Genomic DNA, 21,592 nt, shown 5'->3' on the forward strand with positions numbered 1-21,592 from the left:
GATCCACTCCCAGATATCTAAAACACTTTACTTCCTCCAGTTTTTCTCCATTCAAACTTACTTCCCAATTGACTTGATCCTCAACCCTACTGTACCTAATAACCTGGCTCTTATTCACATTTACTCTTAACTTTCTTCTTTTACACACTTTACCAAACTCAGTCACCAGCTTCTGCAGTTTCTCACATGAATCAGCCACCAGCGCTGTATCATCAGCGAACAACAACTGACTCACTTCTCAAGCTCTCTCATCCACAACAGACTTCATACTTGCCCCTCTTTCCAAAACTCTTGCATTCACCTCCCTAACAACCCCATCCATAAACTAATTAAACAACCATGGAGACATCACACACCCCTGCCGCAAACCTACATTCACTGAGAACCAATCACTTTCCTCTCTTCCTACACGTACACATGCCTTACATCCTCGATAAAAACTTTTCACTGCTTCTAACAACTTGCCTCCCACACCATATATTCTTAATACCTTCCACAGAGCATCTCTATCAACTCTATCATATGCCTTCTCCAGATCCATAAATGCTACATACAAATCCATTTGCTTTTCTAAGTATTTCTCACATACATTCTTCAAAGCAAACACCTGATCTACACATCCTCCACCACTTCTGAAACCACACTGCTCTTCCCCAATCTGATGCTCTGTACATGCCTTCACCCTCTCAGTCAATACCCTCCTATATAATTTACCAGGAATACTCAACAAACTTATACCTCTGTAATTTGAGCACTCACTCTTATCCTCTTTGTCTTTGTACAATGGCACTATGCAAGCATTCCGCCAATCCTCAGGCACCTCACCATGAATCATACATACATCAAATAACCTTACCAACCAGTCAACAATACAGTCACCCCCTTTTTTAATAAATTCCACTACAATACCATCCAAACCTGCTGCCTTGCCGGCTTTCATCTTCCGCAAAGCTTTTACTACCTCTTCTCTGTTTACCAAATCATTTTCCCTAACCCTCTTGCTTTGCACACCACCTCGACCAAAACACCCTATATCTGCCACTCTATCATCAAACACATTCAACAAACCTTCAAAATACTCACTCCATCTCCTTTTCACATCACCACTACTTGTTATCACCTCCCCATTAGCCCCCTTCACTGAAGTTCCCATTTGCTCCCTTGTCTTAGGCACTTTATTTACCTCCTTCCAAAACATCTTTTTATTCTCCCTAAAATTTAATGATACTCTCTCACCCCAACTCTCATTTGCCCTCTTTTTCACCTCTTGCACCTTTCTCTTGACCTCCTGCCTCTTTCTTTTATACATCTCCCACTCATTTGCATTTTTTCCCTGCAAAAATCGTCCAAATGCCTCTCTCTTCTCTTTCACTAATAATCTTATCTCTTCATCCCACCACTCACTACCCTTTCTAATCAACCCACCTCCCAGCTTCTCATGCCACAAGCATCTTTTGCGCAAGCCATCACTGCTTCCCTAAATACATCCCATTCCTCCCCCACTCCCCTTACCTCCTTTGTTCTCACCTTTTTCCATTCTGTACTCAGTCTCTCCTGGTACTTCCTCACACAAGTCTCCTTCCCAAGCTCACTTACTCTCACCACCCTCTTCAGCCCAACATTCTCTCTTCTTTTCTGAAAACTCATACAAATCTTCACCTTTGCTTCACCCTCTTTTTTATACTTTGTCGCTGTCTCCCGCGTTTGCGAGGTAGCGCAAGGAAACAGACGAAAGAAATGGCCCAACCCCCCCCATACACATGTATATACATACGTCCACACACGCAAATATACATACCTACACAGCTTTCCATGGTTTACCCCAGACGCTTCACATGTCTTGATTCAATCCACTGACAGCACGTCAACCCCGGTATACCACATTGCTCCAATTCACTCTATTCCTTGCCCTCCTTTCACCCTCCTGCAAGTTCAGGCCCCGATCACACAAAATCTTTTTCACTCCATCTTTCCACCTCCAATTTGGTCTCCCTCTTCTCCTCGTTCCCTCCACCTCCGACACATATATCCTCTTGGTCAACCTTTCCTCACTCATTCTCTCCATGTGCCCAAACCATTTCAAAACACCCTCTTCTGCTCTCTCAACCACGCTCTTTTTATTTCCACACATCTCTCTCACCCTTACGTTACTTACTCGATCAAACCACCTCACACCACACATTGTCCTCAGACATCTCATTTCCAGCACATCCATCCTCCTGCGCACAACTCTATCCATAGCCCACGCCTCGCAACCATACAACATTGTTGGAACCACTATTCCTTCAAACATACCCATTTTTGCTTTCCGAGATAATGTTCTCGACTTCCACACATTCTTCAAGGCTCCCAGAATTTTCGCCCCCTCCCCCACCCTATGGTCCACTTCTGCTTCCATGGTTCCATCCGCTGCCAGATCCACTCCCAGATATCTAAAACACTTCACTTCCTCCAGTTTTTCTCCATTCAAACTCACCTCCCAATTTACTTGACCCTCAACCCTACTGTACCTAATAACCTTGCTCTTATTCACATTTACTCTTACTTATACCTCTGTAATTTGAGCACTCACTTTTATCCCCTTTGCCTTTGTACAATGGCACTATGCAAGCATTCCGCCAATCCTCAGGCACGTCACCATGAGTCATACATACATTAAATAACCTTACCAACAAGTCAACAATACAGTCACCCCCTTTTTTAATGAATAAGGGCAGACAGTATGAATTATGTACATGTGTATATATGTATATGTCTGTGTGTGTATATATATGTATACGTTGAGATGTATAGGAATGTATATGTGTGTGTGTGGACATGTATGTACATACATGTGTATGTGGGTGGGTTGGGCTATTCTTTCGTCTGTTTCCTTGTGCTACCTCGCTAATGTGGGAGACAGCGACAAAGTATAAAAAATAAATAAATTTATTATTTATCTATTATTTTATTTTGCTATATATTTTATTATTTTATTATAAAAAATAAATAAATATATGTACATAAATGGATGGGCCATTCTTCGTCTGATTCCTGGCACTAACTCACTGACGAGGGAAACAGTGATTAAGTATAATAATGATAATGACAATAATATATATATTTGCATGTTTATTACATGCTTGATATACCAAAGATAATATACAAATTACTTATGGGATCAACAATCTGAGAGTTATTTCTGAATTCAATGAATGCTGTCTGTCTGTCTTATGCAATATCATTCTGAAAACTAAACTAAACACTGTACAAAAATATTATGCAATAAACATTACAAATAAAATCAAAAACATTATCTAAACAACAAAATGTTGGTTAAGGCACACAAAACACAGTCACATTAAAAGGGATATTCTTTCTTATACATTATATGACCTGAGAGAAGTTATCAGGAAAGGACTGTCACACTTCGGCTGAATTTTTTGAATTTCCAATGTTGCTCCTAGTCGGCAACACACTTACAATAATGTTAAGAAAATGGTTGGTTATTTGAAATTCAATCCTCTCTAAGGTTTATATAATGCTGGTCTAAAGCCTAGGATATTTGGGCAATGTGTTTAGCATTAATGGATATTGTTACATACTGAAACTATTTCCAACAGCTTCAATATGCAATGCTACTCATCTCAATATTAAGCATATTGAATTTTTTACACTGCTAGATAAGCCAAATAAAAGAAGAAAAGCAATTTCTAATTCTATTTCTGTACAGCTAAGGAAGATCTTAGTTCAAATGCTAATATGATAACCCCAAATCTTCAATGAGCAGCAAATTGCATTCTCTTGCTAATAAAAAAATCTGAAATATTTCATCGCTAGATCTCATTCCCAGTCCATGCCAAGGACTACATATGATCAATTCTATAAATACAGGACTCCAGAAAGGTACAAACAACAAGGCTCACAATTTGCACTGATACTCAAGACTTAATTAGAGTCTCTTTACAGTGTTCATACACTTGCAGTCAAATGTGAAAAATGAGAAAGCCTTGGACTTATGAGTGAGTGGGAAAAAGAATTCCTTTAGGTCTTTCCCTCCCTAAACATATTTCTGGGAAAATATCAATTTACTATTCAGGGTGATCATAAAATATCATCTCAAATGTAGTACACAGGACAACATGAATACTAGTGGCACCATTCTCCTGTAGCACTCACTGGGTGAGAGTCTCCCTCCACAGTCCAATTCCTCGGAGCTGCGGCTCACGGGTGACGTTACGCGCAGCAGCTTACACTGGCCTTTGTAACTTGTACCTAGGAAGCCATATTGAGCACTCGAGCCTTTGTTATCCAAAAACAAAAATTCCACTTAAGTAAATATCGTCCACTTTTATATGCCCAACAGCAGAGAACTTTGAGGGGGAATTTCATAAACAATATACAAAGTTTTGGAAAAAATAGATATGCACAATGGTACTGCTAGCAATACAACAAAACATTAACTCAACATTTCAAGTAAAATTAAAAAAGAATTTCAGTTCTATATAGAACAGAATGATGCTTCAAAATACGATGAATTAAAATGCAGAAACAAAAGAAAGATCATCCAAGCATGAAAAGTAAGGAAAGGAATCTGATAAGTAAACCAAGAATTTAAAAACGAAAATGAAAAAATAGCAACTTCAAATATGACAATACATTACTTCATTAAAGATATATAAAAGATGAAAATACAACAAAATACTGGAGTAATAAACTCTTTAACACTTTTTACAAACATTACGCAACAAAAATTATGAACATTATTATCAAAACACTTTGTAGAAAAAACAGCTCTACTGTATTTTCATGAAATGTATGAGACAAAAATTAACTTTTTTTTTTACTGTAAGGCAAAATGTTAAAATTCTAAGACCCAACTTTAGCCACACTCTTGGAAATGGAAGCCAAGGGTCTCAAATTTTATTTCCCTGTGGGTCAGAACTTTCTAATATAAGCATGCTGGCTTTACAAACACTGATATATGACTGAAAACCTAGTATTTACATTTATATATATAATTTCAATAACTACATTCATAATATCAAATAAAAGCAGAGTAGTAGCCAAGAGCTCAGCTGGCTGGTGAGGATCTTTCAGATGACAAAAATTTGCTAAATGAAATCTGGATCTGAATTTCACTAATATACTGAGACTTTCTAGGGGTGCATCCCAAACCAATCTGAAGATGAAAGCCAAGTAGAACAGAAGTATGACTGATCATGGCAACTTCAGTCAGCAGATAAAAAAAAAATCAGGGTGGGATCCATCAAAGAAACTTTGAAGTTGTCCTGGGAGTATCCAAACCAATTTTCAAGTTAATCCAATATGAAGATTTTCTGACATTTGAAGAGTAGGTACAATTGGTGAGCAAACAGCCATGGCAATATCTCAGCCAACTGAACTGATAAAAATGTAGGTTTTGAAGGATGAAAAACCATTTCCCTCTCTAAGGCCGAGTCCTATGTGCAGCTGAGAGATCCCCTGTTTGTGAGGTATTGAAACACTGTTTTACCCACCAAAATGCAATGAATCATGAAGATTATCTCCATTTTGCCATCAAAAAACATATAAAGTTAGCAAATAGTCATTCACAGAGACCTAATGCAGGTAACGTACAAGGAAGGTAAGGAACACTGAAGAACAGAACATCTAGAAGTTAATTCCCAGGTAATAGAGGTCACTTCACAGGTAGTGGCAGGGGGACGGCCAATAGGGGTACATGGAGAGAGGGGTCAGCTTATGACTGACTGGAAATGAGGCAGTAGGGGAAAAGGCAGAATGCAGCAATTTCACATCACTTCCCAGGCAAGTAACAAACAGGGTAAGACAGGTTAAACTGAGGTTATGGACCAATTTTACATAAAGGCTCCCCAATACCACTGCTGCACAAAGGCATATCAAAGAGTAAAGTCTGTCAATTATCAAAATATTTCAAGTTACAGCACAGAGTACATATAAATTTTCAGAGACGCTGTGCAAGAAAAAATTATGATATATTTTGGAATCTTGGTTAGATATTAAAAACAGATTTCCTCACTGAATACAAATTCCTGAGTACACTTTACATAATAGCAAGAGGGGGAAAATGTAGGAAGCAGTGTCTCATTCTTTGTTAAAACTCATCTCAATCCTGTACTAAAAACTGTTGTATCTGCTGATAAAAGCAACATTTTCGTAAAACTCAAAAATCATTTTCGTGTGATAATGATAGGAGGATCAGTTTGTGCCCCAGCACCATCAAAAGTAGATGATTGTATCTGCTGATAAAATCAACATTTTCGTAAAACTCAAAGATTATTTTCAGGTGATAATGACAGGAGGATCAGTTTGTGCCCCAGCACCATCAAAAGCAGATGAAAGAGATTATCATCAGATAGCAGATATTTGTAATGAACACAATGCAATCAAAAGGGGAAATCTTAAGATACTAATATCTAAATCGAGAAACTCTTTCCACTACATCAGGGTGAAAGTTCTACCTAAATCTGCTTGACAGTATCCTAATACAACAAGTTAAAAAACCTATATGAGGTGAGAACATAGCAGATGGACCTCCATGGTGTAGCGGTTTGTGTCACAAAAAATTATGTATTCAAAGGCTTCCTGGTGTTGAGCACATAGATTCTAATCCTGATTGCAGTTTGGTACACAGCTGTTCATCTTCCCTTAGGGGTTGGTTGCTAAAATGGACACCTGGCTTAGAGGGTAGTGATGCTGTTTCCTGTGGGGTGGGGTAGTGCCAGGAATAGATGAAAGTAAGTATGAATATGTACACGTCTGTGTATGTATATGTATATGTGTCTATGTTGATATGCATATGTATATATATGTGCATATATGGAAGATGAAAGCCGGCAAGGCAGTGGGTTTGGATGGTATTGTAGTGAAATTTATTAAAAAAGGGGGTGACTGTGTTGTTGACTGGTTGGTAAGGTTATTTAATGTATGTATGACTCATGGTGAGGTGCCTGAGGACTGGTGGAATCTTGCATAGTGCCTTTGTACAAAGGTAAAGGGGATAAGAGTGAGTGCTCAAATTACATAGGTATAAGTTTGTTGAGCATTCCTGGGAAATTCTATGGGAGGGTATTGACTGAGAGGGTGAAGGCATGTACAGAGCATCAGATTGGGGAGGAGCAGTGTGGTTTCAGGAGTGGTAGAGGATGTGTAGATCAGGTGTTTGATTTGAAAAATGTATGTGAGAAATACTTTGAAAAGCAAATGGATTTGTATGTAGCATTTATGGATCTGGAGAAGGCATATGATAAGAGTTGATAGAGATGCTCTGTGGAAGGTATTAAGAATATATGTTAAGGGAGGTAAGTTGTTAGAAGCAGTGAAAAGTTTTTATCGAGGATGTAAGGCATGCGTACATGTAGGAAGAGAGGAAAGTGGGTCAGCAATGCATCGCCCTGTCCTGAAATGGTGGACTCTGTAGCTTGTGGTGGGTAAGTGATCTGTTTCACCTATCCTACAACGGCATTAGGTCAATGTCCTATTGGTGGGCCATCAAAGACCTGTACGGCGGTGATCATGTTTGTCTGGATGCTGATGTCAGGTGCTTTATCTCTAATGTAAATGACTTCCAATATCTGTAGTCTCCTCTGATTACACCAAAATCATTACTAGAGTGAAGAGAGGTTGACAAAGAGAACATATGTGTCTGAAATGGTGTAAATAAAAAGGGGGACACAAATTGGAGATGGAAGGATGGAATAATAAAAGATTTTGAATGATCAGGGGCCTGAGAATGCAGGAGGGTGACAGGTGTGCACAGGATACGAGCATAATGGTGTGATGTGGGGTACAGGAAGTGATGTGTTGTCAGTAGACTGAACTAAGGCATATGTAGCAACCTGAGAATCCAAGGAAAGGTCTGTAGGGCATAGTTGTGGATAGGAGGATCTGGTTTTGATGCATTCTACATGATGGATGGAGAATGGAGGAGAGCAAATACAGCCTTTCTTCATCTATTTCTAGCACTGCCTTGCTAACATAGTTGACAGCAAACAACTATGAAAAAAAGTAACCACACTTATACAGTACAACTTCACATGATAATGTTTTTCAAACACCTAAATAATGATGAAAACAGTTGATAGAGATGCTCTGTGGAAGGTATTAAGAATATATGGTGTGGGAGGCAAGTTGTTAGAAGCAGTGAAAAGTTTTTATCGAGGATGTAAGGCATGTGTACTTGTAGGAAGAGTGGAAAGTGATTGGTTCTCAGTAAATGTAGGTTTGCAGCAGGGGTGTGTGATGTCTCCATGGGTGTTTAATTTGTTTATGGATGGGGTTGTTAGGGAGGTGAATGCAAGAGTTTTGGAAAGAGGGGCAAGTATGCAGTCTGATGTGGATGAGAGAGCTTGAGAAGTGAGACATGTGTTGTTCGCTGATGATACAGCACTGGTGGCTGATTCATGTGAGAAACTGCAGAAGCTGGTGATTGAGTTTGGTAAAGTGTGTGAAAGAAGAAAGTTGAGAGTAAATGTGAATAAGAGCAAGGTTATTAGGTACAGTAGGGTTGAGAGACAAGTCAATTGGGAGGTAAATTTGAATGGAGAAAAACTGAAGGAAGTGAAGTGTTTTAGATATCTGGGAGTGGATTTGGCAGCGGATGGAACCATGGAAGCAGAAGTGAATCATAGGGTTGGGGAGGGGGCGAAAATTCTGGGAGCCTTGAAGAATGTGTGGAAGTCGAGAACATTATTTCGGAAAGCAAAAATGGATATGTTTGAAGGAATAGTGGTTCCAACAATGTTGTATGGTTGCGAGGCGTGGGCTATGGATAGAGTTGTGCGCAGGAGGGTGGATGTGCTGGAAATGAGATGTTTGAGGACAATATGTGGCGTGAGGTGGTTTGATCGAGTAAGTAATGATAGGGTAAGAGAGATGTGTGGTTATAAAAAGAGTGTGGTTGAGAGAGCAGAAGAGGGTGTTTTGAAATGGTTTAGTCACATGGAGAGAATGAGTGAGGAAAGATTGACCAAGAGGATATATGTGTCAGAGGTGGAGGGAACGAGAAGTGGGAGACCAAATTGGAGGTGGAAAGATGGAGTGAAAAAGATTTTGAGTGATCGGGGCCTGAACATGCAGGAGGGTGAAAGGAGGGCAAGGAATTGAGTGAATTGGAATGATGTGGTATACCCGGGTTGGCGTGCTGTCAATGGATTGCACCATGGCATGTGAAGCGTCTGGGGTAAACCATGGAAAGTTCTGAGGGGCCTGGATGTGGAAAGGGAGCTGTGGTTTCGGTGCATTACTACATGACAGCTAGAGACTGAGTGTGAACGAATGTGGCCTTTGTTGTCTTTTCCTAGTGCTACCTCGCACACATGAGGGGGGAGGGGGTTGTTATTTCATGTGTGGTGAGGTGGCCATGGGAATGAATAAAGGCAGACAGTATGAATTATGTACATGTGTATATATGTATATGTCTGTGTGTGTATATATATGTATACGTTGAGATGTATAGGTATGTATATTTGCATGTGTGGACGTATGTTGGTGGGTTGGGCCATTCTTTTGTCTGTTTCCTTGCGCTACCTTGCTAACGCGGAAGACAGCAACAAAGCAAAATAAAAAAATAAATAGTTAAAAGAAAAAAGAAAATAAATCACTAAGTGGGTGGCAGCTATCAGCTGAATAAGTAACTGTTTATGTGTGAAGTTTCAGCATGCCAACAAATGGGAGCAGCACCTTTTAGGACCCTGGCATTATTTCCTGGTTGGTGGAGGGTGGGCAATCCACAAGGGTTGCACAAACTGTATTTTGACAACTCTGGGCTAAAGTATTATTCATTGGAGAGAAGGAATAATGTGTATTATGACTTTAGTCACACCTGGCAGCCAAAGGGTTGATGAAGGCCAGCACAGATTTGTATCAGGTAAGGGTACACAAATGCAATTACTAATACAAAGAAATACACAGGAACTATAATGGTTACAGACCACTGGGGCATGAACATGCAGGAAGGTTAAAGGCATGCACAGGATAGAGTAAACTGGATCAATATGGCATGCAGGGGCTAACATGATGTCAGTGGACTGAACCAGGGCATGCAAAACGGTAGGAGTAAACCATAAAAAGGTCTGTAAAGGCCTGGTTGAGGATAGGATATTGTGGTTTTGGTGCATTACACATGACAGCTAGGGAATGGATATGAGTGAATGCACCCTTTCTTCGTCTGTTCCTGGCACTACCTCGCTAATGCGGGAAATGACGATCAAGTATGAAAGAAAAAAATAATGATGGATTATCTACAAATACATGTAAAATAATCTTAGCTTTATGGTTAAAGTTATTGTCAGATGAGCTTAAAGTGGAAGACTGTAACACAGCAGCAGAGAGAAGCAAAGTCATTGAAGAACAGAGGCATGGTAAGCACCATGCACAGGACCAGGACCTGCCTCCCTGGCAAAATTACATCAAAGGTATTTGTAAGCAGGTATTCCATCCATCCATTTTTACTTGGTCCCCCTAAGCTTCTAACACACAGATCCTCTTTGTCAGTCTCTCTTCACTCATCTTATCAATATGTCCAAACTATTTCAGCATAACCTGGTTAGCACTCTCAAAATATAATAAATTCTCTCTCTCTCTCTCTCTCTCTCTCTCTCTCTCTCTCTCTCTCTCTCTCTCTCTCTCTCTCTCTCTCTCTAAAAATGTTATTTCTTACATGACCAACCTACCTTACATACCATATCATCATCTGGCATTTAATTTCCAGCATATTCACCCTCTTCCTTTCTTTTGCCTTCAAGGCACAAGACTTATAGACATAAAACTGAAAGGTATCACTTAGTTTCATCTGCCAAATATGAACTAGTAATATTACATAGTACATGATATAACTACTTAATGACAGTGAAGTGATTCTTATCTGCTGCTTGTGGAACAATGTAATCACCATTTCCACATCTCATTTTCTAATGAACAAGGTGCCATAATATCTAAGGCTTTGGAGCAACATAATATAAAAGACTACATATTAGTAAGAAATTCATTAACCCAACTTCATCATCTTAAAATAAAACAGTAAATATGGTTCGGATTCTACTATATGCCATGTCTTATCAAATAAGTCATTACTTCAACATTCAAAATAAACTTCAAACGTAGTTACATAAGAATAGCATTTGGGAATTACAGATGAATGTTTAGTGAGTTTGATATGTAACAATGGTGTGGCTTTACTTTCTATTAATACAAAAAAAGCAACTTACTTGACAGGTCATCATCATGGGGCAAATCCTCATTGCTCAAGTCAATGTTGGTCATCTGGGCCAGGCTCATACGTCCTGGGGATGTCATGGATTTGTTATTGCTAGGGAATACATACTTATGCCGCTTGCCTCCTTTACTTGGCTTCAGACCTGCAACCTTGGCAGTTTTCATGAGAGTTTTCTTTGCAAAACCACTGTAAAATGAAATTTTTTTCATTACAGTCTACATTCATTATGATAAATGTCAAAATATTTTACCTTTTACATTGCTCCTATCATATAAAGGATCATGGCATATATAAAATCTTCATGTCTCATTAACAAAAAAACTCCATGCTCCTCTAGAACTAAAACCTAAAAGCAATAATCAATAAATATGCCAAAAAAAAGACATAGGAAAGTGAAGGTAGGCTGTGGAGAAGTGTGTGTGATGTCACCATGGCTGTTTAATACAACATAATTCAAACATCAACAGACAACTGGGTCTTAATATGGGTGTTTGTGATAGTGGAAGAGTACAGAAACTTAAGGATTAATGTGATAGGAGCAGAAAGACATACAAATTTTTCAAAGAGGGTGATTTACATACTTAAGTGTATGACTCAGGATTTGAAGCAAAACATTTATCAAGTCTAAGCATAAATGTAGCTATAGTTCTGCTTTCATCTACTCTAAATAGTAAATCAATCCTGTTGAGGTAAAAGTATACTTCATCTCATTCAAGGTAAGACATTTACCCACTGTGAAAGATATCATATGAATCTATCCTTAAGTAGCTCGTTGGATCAAGATTATTGAAGCCTCAAGTGATTTTGAAAACAAATATTATCACCTCTTAACCTTCTCTTTTGTTAGCTATATAAATATGATTAGTCTAGTCTCCTTTCATAAGAACTACTTCTCAAGCCGGGAATCATCTTGGTAACTCGCCTTTGTACTCTCTTAACTCTAAGTCCTTCCTCAAGTACGGTGACTGAAACTGAACACAATATTCAAGATGGGGATGCACCAATAAGTTGTAAAGACTGAGGATCATTTCCTTAAACTTCCGTTTGAAAGCCCTATCAGTGACTCCCAGAACTTTTACCTTTTTTACTGCTTCTGTGCACTGCTTACCTGGCTTTAGGTTGCCAGAGATAATCACATGTAAGTCCTTTTCCTCATTTACCTTTGAAGCTCAATAGAATTCATTTCGTAGCTGCCTTTTTATTTTTACTACTGATAAGTAAAACTTTAGTATCATTAGTATCAAAATTCATATGCCACCTATTGGCCCAGTCTACCAATTTATCTATGACAGTTTGAAAGTGTAGATATTCAGTTTCTGTTGTGGGTTTAATTTTCTCTTAGATTGTACGCAAATTTAGAAATCTTAAAATGCACCCCATTATCAGTATCATTAATATATATAAGAAAGAGAACCAGTCCCAGGACTGGTCCCTGTGGCATACCCCTTGTTACAGCTAACCATTCAGAGGCTTGAGCATTAATCACTACATTTCATTTAAGAGAGTCAGCCAATTTCCTAACCATCAAAGTACAACTTAACTTTTGTTGGTAATCTTTGATGTGGAACTTTATAATGTGCTTTTTGAAGATCTAAATAGATGACATCAACTGCTTTATTTTCATTATACTTCTTGATTATTTCATAAAAAAATCAAGCAAATTTGTCAAACATGAGCCATATCACTGAAAACCATGCTGAGAATCGTCCTCTAAATGGCTCAAAATCTCAGCCTATATGATAGTTTTCATTAGGTTACCAACTATGTGTGTTAAGCTAATTGAACAATAATTTTCAGGCAGTGATTTGCAACCTTTTTCAATTTTAAGTAATTCGTTATTTATGAAATAGTTACATTCTTGAAAGTAATCATGTAAATTAAATAATGTAAGTAACGGAGATTAAAGGGTTTCATTATCAACAAGAGAGTACCAAATTTTATACTAGTTAAAAACTAAGCGTACAAATACCTACCTATCTATCTATCTATCTATATCTCTGATGCCTGTTCCCTTCTGGAACTCCCTCAAGTACCAGGAAATACAAAACACTATAACATACATACTGTAAAATCAATTGATTCCAACACTTACATTTACTGCTCTTCCTAAATTGCTTGTTGGTGCTAATGGAGAGGGAGGAGGTGAGTGGAGGAGTTACTGGGGAAGAGGGTCATCTGAGTCAACTGATGTAGTTGTGGAGGATGGTGTTGATTGTCAAGGGAGTTCAGCCACTATGTCACTACATGCTGATGGCTGGTCCTCCTTATGAGCACCGTTATTCTTCAAAATGAAATCTAACATTGTATGTTTGGCCTTCATTGTCTTCTCATGGTGATTTCTTTATAGCACCTGATGTCAGCTAGGACATTTTGAGCTACCTTTGAACTCTGTCCTAGGTATGGATCATCCTTGTCAAATATTGCAAGAGCACACTTCTCACAGAGCATTGGCAATGCTACATCCCCGTGCTGCCAGTCCAATGATGATCGCATTATTCTAAACTTAAGGCAGCATAAATTGAAAAAAAAAAAAAGGTGTAAATGGACTATGTGCAACATTCTAAAAATGGCGTAAATCAAATACGCATAAATCTAATGAATAAGGAAAGGTTGACAAAGAGTATATATATGTGTCAGAAGTGGAAGGAACAAGGAGAATGAGGAGATTAAAATAGAGATAGAAAGATGGAGTGAAAAACATTTTGAGCAATAAGGGCCTGAACAAGCAGGAGGATGAAAAGCATCTACGAGATAGAGTGAATTGGAATTATGTGATATAACGGGGTCGATGTGCTGTCACTTGACTAAACAAGGGCATGTGAAACATCAGGGGAAAACCATGGAAAGGTCAGTGGAGCCTAGTTGTGGATAGGAAGATGTGGTGAGTTTTCAAAAGTTACTTTTATCCTCAAAGAGTAAGAGAAATATAACTTCCTGAAAAATGATAAATTTCACTGCTTAAAATTCCTCTGTAAAAGAGAGCAATCTACTAAAATGAAGCATGCATGGACTTCCCCACTAATAAAATATTCAGATGATACAAACCGTAGAGTACCATATCCTGGCTTGTCTTTTTGTTGTCTGCTGGGTGTCTGAGGCACATGACTGTGGCCCACAAAAGCAAACAGTTGGTGAATAGTAGGTGGGTGCCGCAAGCGATTAATCAATTTTCGCATCGTTTCAATACTCTCCTGTGAAACCTCTTCATCAAATGCCACTTTAATCAGCTGGAAAGAAGATTTCAAAATAAACTATAACTTTCAGAAACAACATTTCAAACTATTACACAGTTAACCCAAAACAGTGGCCGATATCAAGAGATGTTTTCTGGGAATGGCTGCTCATATCAACAGATGTCCTAACTTCTCTACCACTGTTTAACCCTTTAACAGCGCATCATTTCTGTACAGCTACATTCCCTAATTGCATCAAAAACAATCCCAATTTTTTCCTTTACACTGGTAGTAAGAGTGCTGTGTGGATGGGAGAAGGCTATGGCTAGTGGCACGGATCCTCACTATTTTTCCTTGTGAGATTTCCCTCTCCATAAATGTAAACACAATTTATCTTATGCTTAACCTGGCATGATTTCACATATCCCATACATACCATATACTTATTTCTTTCTTTTTTTTTTTTTCGCTGTCTCCCGCGTTTGCAAGGTAGCGCAAGGAAACAGACGAAAGAAATGGCCCAACCCACCCCCATACACATGTATATACATACGTCCACACACGCAAATATACATACCTACACAGCTTTCCATGGTTTACCCCAGACGCTTCACATGCCCTGATTCAATCCATTGACAGCACGTCAACCCCGGTATACCACATCGCTCCAATTCACTCTATTCCTTGCCCTCCTTTCACCCTCCTGCATGTTCAGGCCCCGATCACACAAAATCTTTTTCACTCCATCTTTCCACCTCCAATTTGGTCTCCCTCTTCTCCTCGTTCCCTCCACCTCCGACACATATATCCTCTTGGTCAATCTTTCCTCACTCATTCTCTCCATGTGCCCAAACCATTTCAAAACACCCTCTTCTGCTCTCTCAACCACGCTCTTTTTATTTCCACACATCTCTCTTACCCTTACGTTACTTACTCGATCAAACCACCTCACACCACACATTGTCCTCAAACATCTCATTTCCAGCACATCCATCCTCCTGCGCACCACTCTATCCATAGCCCACGCCTCGCAACCATACAACATTGTTGGAACCACTATTCCTTCAAACATATCCATTTTTGCTTTCCGAGATAATGTTCTCGACTTCCACACATTCTTCAAGGCTCCCAGAATTTTCGCCCCCTCCCCCATCCTATGATCCACTTCCGCTTCCATGGTTCCATCCGCTGCCAGATCCACTCCCAGATATCTAAAACACTTTACTTCCTCCAGTTTTTCTCCATTCAAACTCACCTCCCAATTGACTTGACCCTCAACCCTACTGTACCTAGTAACCTTGCTCTTATTCACATTTACTCTTAACTTTCTTCTTTCACACACTTTACCAAACTCAGTCACCAGCTTCTGCAGTTTCTCACATGAATCAGCCACCAGCGCTGTATCATCAGCGAACAACAACTGACACTTCCCAAGCTCTCTCATCCCCAACAGACTTCATACTTGCCCCTCTTTCCAAAACTCTTGCATTCACCTCCCTAATAACCCCATCCATAAACAAATTAAACAACCATGGAGACATCACACACCCCTGCTGCAAACCTACATTCACTGAGAACCAATCACTTTCCTCTCTTCCTACACGTACACATGCCTTACATCCTCGATAAAAACTTTTCACTGCTTCTAACAACTTATTTCTTAATTTTCTTAATACTCATTTGCTGTTTCCCACAAAACAAGGTTGTGCCAGGAATGGATGAAGAGAGGCATCATTTGCTCATGTCCATATATCTCTGCATAATGAATAGCACCAATGTATATAAACAAGAGGAAAAGAGGTGACTGATCTAATTTAAGAGGTATAAGTTTGTTGAGCATGGGAGATTGATGACTGAGTGGGTGATGGTAAAACCAGTGTAGATCAGTTGTTTGCTTTGAACTGTGGGTGAGAGAAATACTAGGAGAATGAAATATCAGCATTAACATCTATCTATCTGGTTAAAGCATACAACTTGCTTGATTCTGATGCTCTATGGAAGGTGTTATGAATATAAGGTGTGGGAGGCAAGCTACTATTGGCAGCAAAAGGATTCTATCATAAGAGCAAGTAATGTGTGTGAGTAGGAAGAGAGGAGCATGGGTGGTTCCAGGTAAAGATGGGTCTGTAGCAATGATGTGAGATGTCACTATGGCTGTTCAGTTTAAATATGGATGGGGTGGTGAGTGAGGTAAATGTTAGATTCCTTGCGAGACAGGCAAGTTGGCAGTCTGTTGGGAGTGGGTGTGCCTAAGATGCGAGTCATTTGTGGCTTGCTGATGACAAGGCTCTGTTGACAGATTCAAACAGGAACTGCAAGAGCTTGTGTATGAGCTTGGGAGGGTGGAAAAGGGGAAAGTTGAGAGTTAAAGTACACAAAAGCAAAGTTATGACGTTTAGGAAGTGCGAGAGAAAGGTTGGTTGGAGTGTGAGTTTAAATGGAGAGAAGCTAAAGGAAGTGGAGTGTTTCAGATATCTGGGAATGGATATGGCAGTGGATGGAACTATGGAAGCTAAAATTAGCCATGGGGTGATTAAGGGGCTAAGGTGTGTTAAACAGCATGCAGAAAGAGAGGTTAACATCTCTAAGGGCAAAGATATATAATTCACGTGGTATTGTAGTTCTAATAGTGTTATGTGGATGTGAAGCATGGGTCCAAGATCAAAGAAAATAGATGAAAGAGAATGTGTTGGAAATTAAATTAATGAAGACAATAAGTGTATAAGGAGGATTAATTGAGTAATATATGATAGGGCAAGAGAGAGGTGTGATAAAATGGTTTGAAAATTTGGAGAGGATGAGTGAGGAGAGATTGTCTAAGAGGATATGTGTCAGAACTTGAAGGGACAAGGAGCTGGGGGACGGAGAGCTGAAGAAAAAGATGTTAAGAGGAGTTAAGGCCTAAACATGCAGGATGGTGAGGGGCCTACATATGACAGAGCCAACTGGAAAAATGTGGTATACATGAGACAATATGCTCTCAGTGACCTGAAAAAAGGAATATGCAGTGGTGAGAGGAAATCACAGGTTGCTGGGGATTGGCTGTGGATAGGAGGCTCTGGTTTAATGTCTTTATACATGAGAGATAAAGACTGGATGGAGGTAAACGAATTCAGTCTTCTGTTCCACAAGCTGCCTCACTACTAAAGAAAAGGATGACCCAGAATGAAATAGATATACACATGCATATACACACACACATATAAACATGTTCATTTTTTCAAAATTAGCTGCAACTTTCCATGTCAGTGAGGTAGCACCTGGAACAGAAGATCTCCAATAGAAGATAGGCCACATCCAATCTCTAGCTGTCATGTGTAATGCACTGAAACCACAGCTCCCTATCCACAACCACACCCCATACACATTTCCAAGGTTTACCCTAAATGCTTTACATGTCCTGGTTCAGTCCACTGACACCAAAATGACCTTAGTATACCAAATTGTTCCAACTCTCTCTATCCTGTGCATGCCTTTCATCCTCCTCCTCCTTCTGCACTTTCCTCAAAACTCCCAAAATTTTCACCCTCCTCAGCCACCCTACAACTCACTTCTGCTTCCATGGTACCAATCACGCTCATATCCACTCCTACGCATCTAAAACACTCCACTTCCTCCAATTTTCATTATATCTCACATGCCAACTGCCTTGTCTCTCTGCTCTGCAAAACCTAATAACCTTGCCTTGTTCACACTCATTCTCAAATTTCCCCTCTCAAACACGCCCAAACTCACACACTTACTTTTGCATTTCTCACTCAAATTGTCACTATTGTTGTGTTATCAGCATACAACACTTGACTTACTTCCCAAGCCCTCCTCATCCTCTATAGACTGCATATTCACCCCTCTCTCCAAGACCCATGCATTTACCTCCCTCATCAACTCATCCACAAACAAATTAAACAGCCATGGTGTCATTACACACTCTTCCCACAGACCCAACTTCACTTGGAGGCACTCACTGTCCTCTCTTCCTACTCACACAAATGCATACACTCCTCATACAAAATTTCACTGCTTCGAGTAGGTTTCCTCTCATAACATTTCCATACGATATTCCACAAGGCCTCTCTATCGACTATATCTCAAGCTTTCTACAAATCTATAAATGCCACATGCAAATCCTTCTGTTTTTCTAAGCATTTCTAACACACATTCTTTAAAGCAAACACCTGATCCACACCTATACCACTCCTCAAACCATTTTGTTCCTCCCCAGACTGATGTTCTGAACATTTCTTCACTCTCTCAATCATCATTCTCCCATACAACTTACATAACCTCAATAAATGTATATCTCTGTAGTTTGAAGACTCACCTTTGTTCCCCTTGCCTTTATACACTGGCACTATACACATGCATTCTGCCAATCCTCAAACACCTTAACAAGATCAATGCATACACTGAAAATCAAAAATAACCAATCAACAACACAGTCACCTGCTTTCTTAAGAAATCTGACTGCAAAACGATCCCATCTAGCTGCCTTGCCACATTTCATCTTATGCAAGGCTTCCACCAACTCTTCTCTTTTCACCAAACCACTTCCCATGACTCTTTCACTTTGTATGCCTCCCTGACCAAAAAAACACTACATCTGCCATCCTATTATCAAACACATTCAATAATCCTTCAAAATACTCATTCCATCTCCTGCTCATTTCAGCACTGCCTGTCATTACTTTGATCATAAACTGAAAAATCTGCAAAAGACTTACTGTTTGATGGCAGAGCTAAAGACTTACTATTTGAGGGCAGAGAACTATAAACCAAGAAAGGCATAAGCAACTACCATACAAAAGCACAAACCAAAGCAATATACTTATCTTTTTGCACTGCAACTAACAGAAAACTGTAAAACTATTTATCATCAAGATATATATCCTGTTACTCATTTATCACTACTCAGCTTCCTATGATCCATCCATCTATCTAAGCTATTCTCTCTCTAAACATCAATATATACCAGCATAACATACTCTATCCTGTTACATGAGCTGGCTCTATAGAACAAATGATAACTGTGAAACCCTAACCTAAATATATCCATTATAGTTAGCTTATAAGCTCTTCATGAATCATCACAATCTAGCAGTTTGTACAAGAATTTTATACCTGGAAGGTGTTGGATCGTATCTGGAGACCTTCATCAAGCCACTGGTCCATGGGACCTGAGTGCTGATTAGCAGGCACTCGCTTCTCTTTTGTAATGGATGATACTGGCATGGATCGCACAACCACTTGCTCGCATGCTAAAGAAGAAAAAGAGCAATTTATCACATCCAAATCCAATAAGTTTATCTTTATACATAATTATTCCAAGATCAGTTTTTAACAGAAAATCCTCGTTACCCAAGATCTCTCTATACGCTCCTGCAGCCCAAGGCTGCACTACTTCCAGTAGCAGGGAAATGTAAACTCCTTTGCTGTGAAAAATTCTTGATGAGACTGCAGTCCTAATACAAGAGCATAACAAAAATGAATTTTCACTCGCAGTGTACCCTTGAGCACCTGAAGTCCAGTACAGTACAGACAATGATTTTCTTTGTTTCGACTTACATGTCTGCCCAACTTTCTTTATGCTTTATATAGTAGCAATCAGAAATGAGGTGAAGAGAATATGGAAAGAATTTGAAAGATTGTTGCATGTCTGATGATAAGGAGGCAGATGTAGGGCATTCTGGATGCACAGCCAAGTGAGGTGAGAGAGTCAAGGCAAATAGTATGGTGAAAAGAGAAGAGGTGGTGAAATCCTTGAGTTAGATGAAGTGCAGCAAAGCACCTGAAGTGGTTGTATTGCAGATGAATTTCTTAAGAATTGGGTAAATTGGTTTTTTTTTACTGATTAGCTACAATTTTCAATATATGTTTGGCTTTCATGATGAGGTGCTTGAGAATTACTTTAACAGAATGATTTGTATGTAATGGATCTGCAGAAAGCACATGATAGGGTTGATCAAGAGGCTCTGTGAACGTATGGTATAGGAGAGAGCTCTTGAAGCAGTGAAGAATTATAATAAAGACTACAGCATTCGTGTGAGTAGGAAGACAGGAAGGTGGGTTACTTAATTTGTTTTTGGATGGGGTGGTGAGGGAGGTGAACACAAAGGTTTTAAGAAGAGGAGCAGGTATACAGTCTGACAGGGTTTGGGGGTTTGAGAGGAGAGTCAGTTTATGATTGTTGATGAGAGGGTACAAGTGGAAGATGACAGGGAATGAGTGGAAGATTTGGGTGAAAAACTACTGAGGTTTATGGCTGCTAGACAGCCAATCTTTCTTCTGTGTGCTTTTTTGTGTGGTTTCAGCAAGCTAAAGCTGCCTTTAAGAAGGTGGATGACCAGGCAGGTGAGGCATAGTTTGGGGCGGAATGGTTGAATTGTTTGTAGTGGTAAGCAAGAGATCCTCTTCTTGTTCAAATATGGTACTGGTTAGACTACAAATGCATATAGTTTGGTTGTGATTTTGTATTGATCTATGTGGTGTGGCGAGTGAATGTCAAGTGTTTCACATGGAACACCGTACATTACCTTTTACCTTACCTTTTTGGACTGAGTCCTTTCTATCTTGTATGGGGCTCCCACACCATTCAAGAAGCTGGCTACGTCCAATGGGCAAGACCACAGCACAGGTCATAAAGTGTAGTGATGTTCTAAGTGTGCTTATAAAAGGAGAGTGCAGAGCAATCGAGTTGTAAGTATGTACTGTCTTCAATTTAGCAGCTGCATCATAAGCATGAAAGGTCTTGAGATGTGCTGAATTGGTGTTTGTGATGTATGGAAGAATGGTGTCCAGAGTGTGGTTTCAGATGGATGTACGTCTGATTACCTACAGGCAAAAACCTATTTGTACAGTAGGAAAAGAGAGTTGGGGTGACATTTATGATTAAGTTGGGAGAGCTGTTTAGTGCTTGTTGCATCACTTAAATGGGCATATGTTTCGTCAGTGTTGTGTTTCTTGGGTGTGGGGGGTCTATGAGAAAAGACTCCTCAATTGTGAAGTAGAGGTAAGTTTTATATTTCTATTTGGGGGTTGGTGTTTAGTTATAGAACAGTCTGGATGGGAAGAGTCAAAAGGTGTTACGAAAATATGAGTAAAGCATACTGAGGTGGGATTCCATTGGGAGGATCTTTGTTTCACGGTGTATGACTTGGATGCATGGTGACGGGCAGCCAATGACTGTTCTGAGTGCTCTATTTTGTGA

The 21,592-nt window shown here is 39.5% G+C and overlaps 1 protein-coding gene across 2 annotated transcripts in view; it reads right to left on the reverse strand.

Annotated features, from left to right (window-relative positions):
- Sbf (SET domain binding factor) overlaps positions 1-21,592 on the reverse strand; it is a 209,704-nt gene that overhangs the window by 89,797 nt on the left and 98,315 nt on the right. For both annotated transcript variants that reach the window (XM_071674009.1, XM_071674008.1), the window contains 4 exons: positions 19,507-19,643; positions 14,261-14,442; positions 11,208-11,401; positions 4,159-4,281 (listed from right to left, as the gene is read on the reverse strand). In XM_071674009.1, the coding sequence (XP_071530110.1) occupies positions 4,159-4,281; positions 11,208-11,401; positions 14,261-14,442; positions 19,507-19,643 (636 nt within the window). The remainder of the gene's footprint in view (positions 1-4,158; positions 4,282-11,207; positions 11,402-14,260; positions 14,443-19,506; positions 19,644-21,592) is intronic.

Source organism: Panulirus ornatus, chromosome 19 (genome assembly GCF_036320965.1).
Source record: "Panulirus ornatus isolate Po-2019 chromosome 19, ASM3632096v1, whole genome shotgun sequence".
NCBI classification, from domain to species: Eukaryota; Metazoa; Arthropoda; class Malacostraca; order Decapoda; family Palinuridae; genus Panulirus; species Panulirus ornatus.